The 9,494-nt window shown below is 38.5% G+C and overlaps 2 protein-coding genes across 3 annotated transcripts; both read left to right on the top strand.

The window, feature by feature from the left end:
* The first annotated feature begins 944 nt into the window (after positions 1-944).
* Rip11 (Rab11 interacting protein) lies at positions 945-6,138 on the top strand. Its single transcript, XM_034333016.2, has 7 exons — positions 945-1,250; positions 3,244-3,282; positions 3,786-4,032; positions 4,118-4,493; positions 4,567-4,817; positions 4,885-5,326; positions 5,413-6,138. Exons 1-7 carry the CDS (start codon positions 1,220-1,222, stop codon positions 5,587-5,589), a joined length of 1,563 nt encoding a protein of 520 aa, XP_034188907.1. The 5' UTR covers positions 945-1,219; the 3' UTR covers positions 5,590-6,138.
* Positions 6,139-6,237: 99 nt separating this feature from the next.
* On the top strand, positions 6,238-9,312 carry LOC117608223 (dnaJ homolog subfamily C member 2). Of its 2 annotated transcripts, none has more exons than XM_034333014.2 (5): positions 6,238-6,428; positions 6,814-7,083; positions 7,201-7,585; positions 7,669-8,773; positions 8,868-9,312. In XM_034333014.2, exons 1-5 carry the CDS (start codon positions 6,377-6,379, stop codon positions 8,916-8,918), a joined length of 1,863 nt encoding a protein of 620 aa, XP_034188905.1. In that variant the 5' UTR covers positions 6,238-6,376; the 3' UTR covers positions 8,919-9,312. The 2 variants fall into 2 exon arrangements, with proteins under 2 accessions (XP_034188905.1, XP_034188906.1); XM_034333015.2 differs by lacking the exon at positions 6,238-6,428 and adding an exon at positions 6,528-6,665.
* Positions 9,313-9,494: the final 182 nt, after the last annotated feature.

Genomic DNA, 9,494 nt, shown 5'->3' with positions numbered 1-9,494 from the left:
TTCTGTTAACAAGGTAACATGTACGCGCTACGTGACCGATTATACAATCGTGATAAATATATACATTCACGCGTTCTCAGGCAAAAATATTTTTCTGATTATTCAACCAAGAACCATTACTGATTACGGTTACCTTATGAAAAGAAGAACAAGCGAAACACCTGTTGCAAGTGCAACGCGATGAAGTAGAACTTTGTACACATATGTATAAAGTATGTTCCAATTATAAATTGCGATTCGCCAACTAATTATGTAAAAAAAGTATTTTATACTGCAAGTGAAAATAATTATTTCACACGTTACAAATTCTACTCAATTAGACCAAAAGAATACACACGAATCACATGAATCACCACAACAAAAATTAAATACATCATGCTAGGATATCGTGATGTAATGAAACAATCGTCACGATATTAATCGATTAAACAAGTCGACATGCTGCTATAAAAGAAGGTAAATCGTGCGATAACATAGCAATGACTAATCTTTGATAAAGTAGAGGTAAAAAGAACCAACTTACTCGATTATTACTTTGAAAAACGTTTTCGCTTGAAACGCAAGATACTTTGAGTATACATTTACAATTTACTGTTACGTAAATTACAATATTAAATAGTTATAAGGTCTTTACATAGTTAGATAATTTTATTTAAATTTAAAACTTGTCGGTGTTTTGATTATCGCATCATTTAGAATCGCATATCGTTCTGCTAGCTGGTTGATTACAGAATTATATATACACATAAAACGTTTGCATGCTTAATCGGGTAATTGTTATTTGTATATCCTCGTATTTTACCGATAACGAACTGCTATGAGTAAGTAAGATGCACATATATACATATAATTCAATGGGCGTATCGTATAGAATAATGGTACAGGGCGATCCATGCATATATCGCCGTTCCTGAAGCGTGAGCGTGGTGGATGCGCGAAACTGGATGCGCAATAGTTACCACAATGGTGCGCGATGCGCAAGACGGACGTAGCGGTTGTTCGAACACTAGTCTCAAGTATAGCTGTCGTTGATAGATTGCATCGAGAGTAGTTTGTTGTTGGCGTGATTTGTTGCCGTGGCGTTGCACATCTGGTTGCAAAAGCTACGACGCGTAATGCCAGCATTCGGCATCACGGTACTCGTTACGTAGATCGGTTCGTCGTAGGAGGAACAACAGATGAATATTTCTAACCGAACAGCGTGACCTAATCGAACAAAATGTGGAGTCCGACACACGTTCAAGTGACAGGTAAGCGTGAAAAAACGTTAAAGATGTAAAGATAGATGCGGCAGGTGGTTCGTACCGAAACAAATGTACCGTAAAACAATTATTGCTCACACGTAAGCTAGGTTACGTATCGTTCGTTGAATGTACGCGATTGAAACCTTACAATTTCGTTAGTAGAGATTTACCTAGCAACATATCTCGAGTCTGAAACATTTTGAATCGTCTAACGGTACATTATCATTTTTTATCTGTTTTTATATTTTCCAGAGATTGGACATCTTATCTAAAAAAGAACAATTGTCACAGTATTTTTAAGTAGCCTATTTGACATAATTTTACGTAAATACAACGTATTCATTTGTTCTAGAAAATTTTTACTTTAATCATTTTTACTTGAAAAACTGGAAAAAGTAATTGTCGATAGAAATTTTGATCGCGTTCAAGTGCAACCTTCCGTAACGCGATAGGAAGATTGGGAAGAAGCGGTGAAAACTCGAATACCTTAAAGACACGAACGTACTTAGATTGAGAAGATAACGATCTCTCATATGCAGTTGCACATTTTTTATCGTCTCTCGTTGGGATCGCAAAACACTGTTTATTGCATATATTTTACGATGTCTCTGATACGCGCCAAAACAAGGACGATGTATTTAAAACTCGCGCGATCATCCACGGTCCGAATATTCGATGAGTCAACGACTGGTAAACTAGTTCGCTTGTTTTGTTCGATGAGCTATATAGAAAGCCGGATATTTAGGTAGCTGCATGCAAATACAGACGAACGGGAAAAAAAATATTATTCTATCGTACCTCTTCGAAATTGACAGCTGCTGATGGTGTATTTTAACATTTCGTTCAATTTTTCTCATTAATTTTAGTTTATAACGTATCTACGTGAATACTGACAAATTTTTAACGCTTTCGTTTCGATGCAAAATAGGTAGTGTGAAAGCATATGTAGAAGCAGCTGATGTCCCCCTTTTTTATTCGCCTACCTACCTGAGCCTTCTGCCCAGGCTCGTAGGTGTATCTACGAGGACCCTGCGACTCTGTATTACGGTTCTCTTAGTTCTCTTAGACTCCTAGACAGACTTATAGTTTCTTTACCTTGTGGTTATATTTTCACTCCAAGATCACGTACAAGAGTTATTTTTTTCCATCTTAACGCAATTGATTTCATTTCGTTCCATACGGTAAGCGATCTAAGCGATTTTTGCCAGGTGAAAAAACGAAAGTATCTCGACTTAATTAGTCCGATGGTTGCGATCTCGAACCGTTAAGAATGTTCCTTTCTGAGTAAACGGTATTTGGTTGCAGCCGTGGTGAATGCTCTTTCGGCTCGTCTAATCGACTCGTGGAAGAAAGAATGCAGCGAGAGAGTCGATTTTCTCAGCTAGTCGACTTTGTTCGACGAGAAATCAGGAATACGATGCATTTTCATGTTCCGCGAACAATCGCGCTCATCGAGCACGTATCATGTATTAATGCCGCATCTTACGAACGTTACTCGTCATCTTCGCTAAAGCATCGGTCGAGGGAAAATATATCGAATTTACTTCCGATATCGTATTTGTGCGAAGAAAAATATAGTATCGCGGGTAATTGGCTGAAAATAACCAGTAACAATGCGGTAGAAACAGCGAGGTTTCGCGGTAAAAATGTAGGGAAGAATAATAGGCGGGTACCGATACGTTCAACGCTTTTACCATGATAGGAAGGTCTGTTGTGTTCGTTACCCATGACGCGTTTTTACAAAATGTTATCATGTACGTTCGAACGATGAAAATTACTTTCAAAGAGAAACTTCGTTGAACAAAAACGAACTGTGGAATCTAACAGCATATGAAAATTCAGTTCCATTCAAACTACGCTTTCGGATCTGATCGCGTTTTATCTAGTTACGCCTATTTCTCGTTATCTTGTGAATTGAATCGCTCGAAATGAATAATATCGAGAGACGTTTGATAATAATTCTATGATCTCTAACAAAAGCTTTTTTTTTTGTTTACAGTTCAAAGAGCGAAGAACTTGTTAACCAAAGGAAAACATAGTAAGTATCTCTGTTAACGGTTGCGGCGATAATAATACAGCATTTATATAATGGGATAAATGTAGTGGAAATTCTAGTCGCTTTAGCCCAGTTTCATACATGTCACGGCCTTTCGTAGGTGGCCGCGAAATGACGATTCGTTCGTGTCAGCTCTTTTTCACATTTCGAACGAGTCTAATTTCAAAACAATGGAAATCAAATTTTTTGACCAGCGCTGCCGAAATTGCGTCACACTGCCGCTATATTCGAATCGAATTTCGCGACGCGTACTGCTTGTACGATATTTGTAATATATTTTTTTTATTAATTAACATCGTCTGAAAAAAAGATGCAAATCACGCGAAGGTAATTCGTGCGGGCAATAAGTAGACAATGGATCTCCTCTCCTGCGAGATTTAAATGCTCGTTACGAGGCTTGTTAATGCTAACCTTTGCGGTTGACCATCTCCACCCACGTTAAATGCTTCTTCAACTTAACGATATATATATATATGTAATCACAGAGACCAATGATTGTTTCGTGACAATCGCCCTTGGGAAAGAAAAATACCAAACGTCCGTGAAGGAGAAGGCCTCGAAAGACGTGGAATGGCACGAAGAATGCGAATTGCTTATTCCGGAACAAGGAAACACCGCGGAAATAGTGCTTACTGCTCTTCATCGTAACTTCTTGGGAGTTGACGAGTTTCTCGGCACGATCAGCATACCCCTTTCCAGCTTCGACGTATACGAGAGACCGAAAAATAGATGGTAACAAAGTTCACTATTTTCCATCGAAAGTCAAAGTAATCCTATAATCGTGAATGAAATTTCAAAATATTCTGTTCTCTCGTAGGTATACTCTTGGAAGTAAACCAGGGAAGGAGAATACGAAAGAAAGAGGTGAACTCGAAGTAAAAATAAGCTTCATCGTGAAAGCTGGCAGTTTGACCGACTTGAGCCTTAAAGAACGGCACAAGAGTTCTCTCGGTCAGTTATCTACAGCAGCTCATTCGATTGGTGGCAGTCTTCTGAGTATAGGTAGCTTCGAGAAACGTAAGGGTTTAAAAAAGTTGGCAAAGTCAATTGGGAATCGTGTAAAGGGGAAAAGCAAGCACAGTTTGAACAAAAAGGAAGACCTCGACGAAAGGGAGGAACACAAATTCAGGACGCGACAAGAACCTGGTGAGGCTGATCCTGGTGTGATCAGCGAGGATGAAGATGAATTTACGGTTGAACTTTTGCTCGTAACAATAAATGTGCCATTATTTTCAATAATAATCATTAAAATCCCGTTCGTTTCAGTTCGATGATCTGTCTCATAAGAGTTCGGCATCGTCTCTGAACGCGCCGGTAGTAGGTTCGGTAACTTCGAGTGTCTCTTCCGGTAACGACACGCATCATGTACCATCTGCACCGACAAATGCAGCCCCTAGTAAACCGCCACGATACTCAATGAGCTCTTCCACCACCTCTTTATCCAAAGTTGATAACATTAAAGATGATGAATGGGGTCTTAAGCTTTACGGAAAGCAAGTGAATAATCCTGTTAAAAGGTACGGCTTATTCTTGATACAGAAAATAGTTATTTGAATGTTTCGACGATTACATTTTCTTTTAAAGGTGGGAAAATAAACAAAGTCCAAAGATTGTAGTAGACGAGCCAAAGGATGAACGTCGCGAATCATCGCCTATAAATTCACCCTCGTCGAATTTGAAATTTCAAGAAACTCCGGAACCTCCTAGCCCAGCACCGCGTGAACTTATACAGAGCAAAAACAGGGAAGAAAAGTTTGTTTCCAACAAAGAAAAAACTATAAGAGATGAAAAATTAAAGGAGAAAAAGGAGGACAAATATAATTGTTGGAGTCCTAAAGATGAAAAGCAATTGAGAAAGGATAGAAAAAAAGAGAAAGAAAATAAACTGAAAGAATTGAACGACGTTAATAATTTGTCTTCGGAAAGGATTATCATCGGAGGCGAAGATGCGATTAAGAGTACGACGCTAATCAAGAGTCACCTACCGCACGAAGTTCTTGCTCAGTTCGAAGGAAAATCAAGAGAGGTAAAGATAGATTTTATTATCCTTATTTATAAATCGATAATTACGACTTTATGCATTTATACTTGACGATCATTTTGCAACTATAGGATCTCATAGAATTAACGCTGCAGTTACAAGCGGATGTAACAGAAAAGAAGAAACGCCTAAATGACTTGGAAGATTATATAGATGCGCTGTTGTTACGAGTAATTGAATGCTCGCCGCGCCTACTGCAAAACCCCTACCAGTCACAGAGACGTTTGTCATCACCCGGGCATCAATAGATAATTGAACGCTCTTCCGTTTTGATGTTTCCTGACGTTGAAGTTAATTACGTTATTCAGCATAATTAATGATAATTGCATAGCCAATCGTTTTATACATATTTGACCGTTTTCGTGGATGGTCTCTTATATATTTTGTAGCCCACGTGTTTTAATTTATTTCCGACTAATAATTTAGAATTTTATATAATTTGCACGTAGCTTTTTGATAATGCCGCTTTTTAAAGTGTATAAACTTCTGTTGAATTATAACGTTTTGTTGTCACTTTAATGAAGAATTTTATTACGTTTCGTATTTTTGAAAAGTTCAAAAAAAGTTAGTGTTCAAAATAAGATGAAAACAGATTTAAATACTCCCCTAGTCTTCCCAAAAAAAAGCAATATATCGTTGATCCAAAATATGGTATGTCCGTCCAAAGTATGATCCCAATAAGAGCAACTACTATAATATTTATATTTTTGAATATTTACACGAGAATTTCTTCATACTATATTGTATAATGTTTTCACAAATATATTTGGAGAAAAACTGTTACACCAGTCTAGTTACATACATTCTATTAATTCTATAGTACAGAGTAGTATGTAATGGATGTGCATTCGCCTGATCAATGTTTGCAGGTTGTATAGGTGCCATTTTGTACTAACGTAGCCTCAAAATTCGAAGTAACCTTCCCTCCTTTTCTGATCGAAATGTTCGTGATACGATAGTAAGATTCATTTATGCCTTTCCAACAATTTTCCTAGTGATTTTTTTAGAGAAAACGTAGTTTATTAATGATTAATAATGACGAACGTTACGAGTGAGGATAATTCCGCTACATTCGATCCAATATCTGGTAAGATTTCGAATTTCTGTTAACGTCTCCTTTCATTGACACCGGCCATACAAGGTTAGATTTCACCAAGCACGTTATTCTTTTTGGGAGGTAAAGAGATTTCACAAAATTGTACAATATTTGATATTGGTATTTGTATCTCATGTTTGCCTTCAAAATGTATGTGAGCACTTTAAAGTGAACACGTGGGAAATCAAGAGTATATCGAAATCTTTCTGTTTTCTGAAAACAGCAAAGGTGACCTCCAATTTACAAATATCTAAGTGCTTTATTGCGTGATATAGTTCGATTTGCTACATATGTATATAACGAAAATTATTTTTACCAAGTTGAGGTTAAATCTACAGACGAATCGATTTTAACATTTACGAAATTTCTTTCGCAGGTTCGTCCACGATGGAAACGTGTACAGCAGGACCTCTTGTTTTGTATTCAACTGCACAAGCGTGGGCAGCTCAATTTCATCGCAGCCTTACGCGTACCAGGATATCTGAGTCGTCCGACGAAGAAGATTTTTCTCAATATCAGTTTGAGGATGATCTTGAGTACCTTAGGTCGTTGGATCCGAAGGCGTGGAAAGATCAAGATCATTATGCGGTGTTAGGCTTGAAAAAGCTCAGACACAAAGCGACCGAAGATCTTATAAAAAGGGCTTGTACGTAGAGAAAGTTCAAAGTATACTCTGTAAAGGAATGTAGGTGTTATATCGTTCACTATTTTGCTTGATACAATGATTAACGCGTTTGAGGAGTATTTGATGCGTGAATTACAGATAAGCAAAAAATTCTCAAACATCATCCCGATAAACGTAAGGCACTGGGAGAGGAAATCCGGCCAGACGACGATTATTTTACCTGCATAACACGGGCTTGGGAAACTCTGGGCAACCCTGCAAAGAGGCGAAGTTACGACAGCGTAGATCCGTATTTTAATGACGATTTACCGGACGAGAAAGACTGTAAAAATAACTTTTACCTGGTGATGGGTAAAGCATTTAAGGAAAATGCTAGGTGGTCGGTAAAAAAGCCGGTGCCACGCTTAGGCGGACCGGACACGCCTAGACATAAAGTGGAAAAGTTTTACTCGTTCTGGTACGATTTCGATTCATGGCGCGAATACTCTTACTTGGACGAAGAAGACAAAGAAAATGGAAAGGAGTAAGTATATTTTTATTTAATTTTCTCTATTAATTTTTTATAGTGTGACCCGTATTTCTGGTCAATTATAATCGTTTGTTTAGTCGAGATATGCGCAAGTGGATCGAGAAAAGGAACAAAGCTGCACGTGCAAAGCGGAAGAAGGAAGAAATGGCGCGCATACGTGCATTGGTCGATATGGGTTACAATATGGATCCTAGAATAAAGAAATTTCAACAGGAGGACAAGGATAAGAAGACAGCGGCAAAAAAGGCGAAGCAAGAAGCTGCGAAAGCGCGACAACAAGAAGAGGAGAGAATAGCTAGAGACGCTGCAGAGAAGGAGAGAGTTGAAAAAGAAAAGCGTGATATCGAAGAGAAGGCAAAATTAGATGCGCTCAAGCAAGAAAAGGAAGCGCAGAAGAAAGCCCTTCGTAAAGAAAGAAAAGCGCTGAGAGATTTTTGTAAAGCCAACAATTATTTTGCAGAAAATTCAGCTGAAAATATTAGACACATGGAGAGTATAGAGAAAATTTGCGAGCTTTTCAAGCTTGTTCAACTGGAGGAAGCCATGAGGAAGTTACAAGCCGAGGGTAGGTCAGCATTTCTTTCCCTCGTGGAAGAAACTGAAAAGAAGATCGAAGCTGAGCGTAGGGCTGCCGTTTCATCCAGCGATACGCGAAATACTCCGGAAAAGCAAGTAAAATCTTATACAGCTCCATGGAACGAAAGCGATTTACAGCTTTTGATCAAAGCTGTAAACCTGTTCCCAGCTGGTACGAATCAACGCTGGGAAGTGGTTGCCAACTTTATTAATCAGCATAGTAGTTCGTCCAGTCGTGTAACGCGCGATGCAAAGGAAGTTCTTGCTAAAGCCAAAGATTTGCAATCGACCGACTTCAGCAAGTCTAGTTTAAAGGAGCAAGCAAACAAGAAAGCTTTCGATAATTTCATCGCTGAAAAGAAAGCCAAGGAGTCGGTCGAGGATCGAATGCCAGCTGTTACAGAACGTTTGGATCATCCTATTTCGAACGGTGTCGCTGGTGACCAAAAGGACATCAAGAAGGAGTCTCAACCATGGACCCCAGCGGAACAGAAATTACTGGAACAGGCATTGAAAACTTATCCTACTAGCGTGCCCGATAGATGGGATCAGATAGCAGCCTGTATACCAACTAGAACGAAAAAAGAATGTATGAAGAGGTATAAGGTAAGCTTCGAAGTTACGGTACAGCGATTCACATGTTTGTACTTGAAAGAAGCAAATTGTTTCTGAGTACAAATATTTTTTTTTTTTTTCGTAGGAACTGGTTGAACTGGTTAAGGCAAAAAAGGCGGCACAAGTGATGAAATAATAGTTTGTTTTTAAAGCGAACATTCTTTTTAACTTATTGAATTCCGATACAAACAACCTCATGAATCAAATTCCGGTAGAGGAGCAAGATGGATTCATTGAAGTTTGAAAAAGCGGATTTTGATTTTAGTTTCATCGAATGTCGGCTGTTGTATTATACCTGTGCCTTGTTTTAGCTTGTACGTGCACAGTTTGCAACGGTTCTAGGAATCATCATGCCATTTGCACGCAACAGAACGATCGCGCTGCACTTAGTGATTGTCCATTTAATCACAATGGTTAAATCTGCATGCAAAAAAAAAAAAAAAATCGTATTCCCAGTACTCGAGTTCTAAAATCTTTTCCTCACGTATTGAGTCGTCACCGGCTGGACGATCGTGATTATATTGTAAGTCCACTCACCTTCCACGGAAGAGCCATTTAATAATGAAGTGGGGATTTGTGGAAGCGGCTCTTGGAAAGGTCTGTTGTAAGTAATGTATAATAACGTATGGTATTCGTAGAACAGTGTGGCCCGTTCAGAATAAAGCGTGCATACTTTCTATAAATAAAGACACGTACGATCTTTGAAAAACAT

Source organism: Osmia lignaria, chromosome 15, assembly GCF_051020975.1.
Source record: "Osmia lignaria lignaria isolate PbOS001 chromosome 15, iyOsmLign1, whole genome shotgun sequence".
Classification (NCBI taxonomy): domain Eukaryota; kingdom Metazoa; phylum Arthropoda; class Insecta; order Hymenoptera; family Megachilidae; genus Osmia; species Osmia lignaria.
This window is presented reverse-complemented; position numbering and strand designations above follow the sequence as displayed.

Bases quoted from the DNA above. Each gene is read 5' to 3' on its own strand.
- LOC117608223 (XM_034333014.2), top strand. From the start codon at position 6,377: ATGACGAACGTTACGAGTGAGGATAATTCCGCTACATTCGATCCAATA. The intron at 7,084-7,200 runs GTACGTAGAGAA...CGTGAATTACAG, and splicing joins AGATCTTATAAAAAGGGCTT to ATAAGCAAAAAATTCTCAAA. The intron at 7,586-7,668 runs GTAAGTATATTT...TCGTTTGTTTAG, and splicing joins GACAAAGAAAATGGAAAGGA to TCGAGATATGCGCAAGTGGA.
- Rip11 (XM_034333016.2), top strand. From the start codon at position 1,220: ATGTGGAGTCCGACACACGTTCAAGTGACAG. The intron at 4,818-4,884 runs GTACGGCTTATT...TTTCTTTTAAAG, and splicing joins GTGAATAATCCTGTTAAAAG to GTGGGAAAATAAACAAAGTC. The intron at 5,327-5,412 runs GTAAAGATAGAT...TTGCAACTATAG, and splicing joins TCGAAGGAAAATCAAGAGAG to GATCTCATAGAATTAACGCT.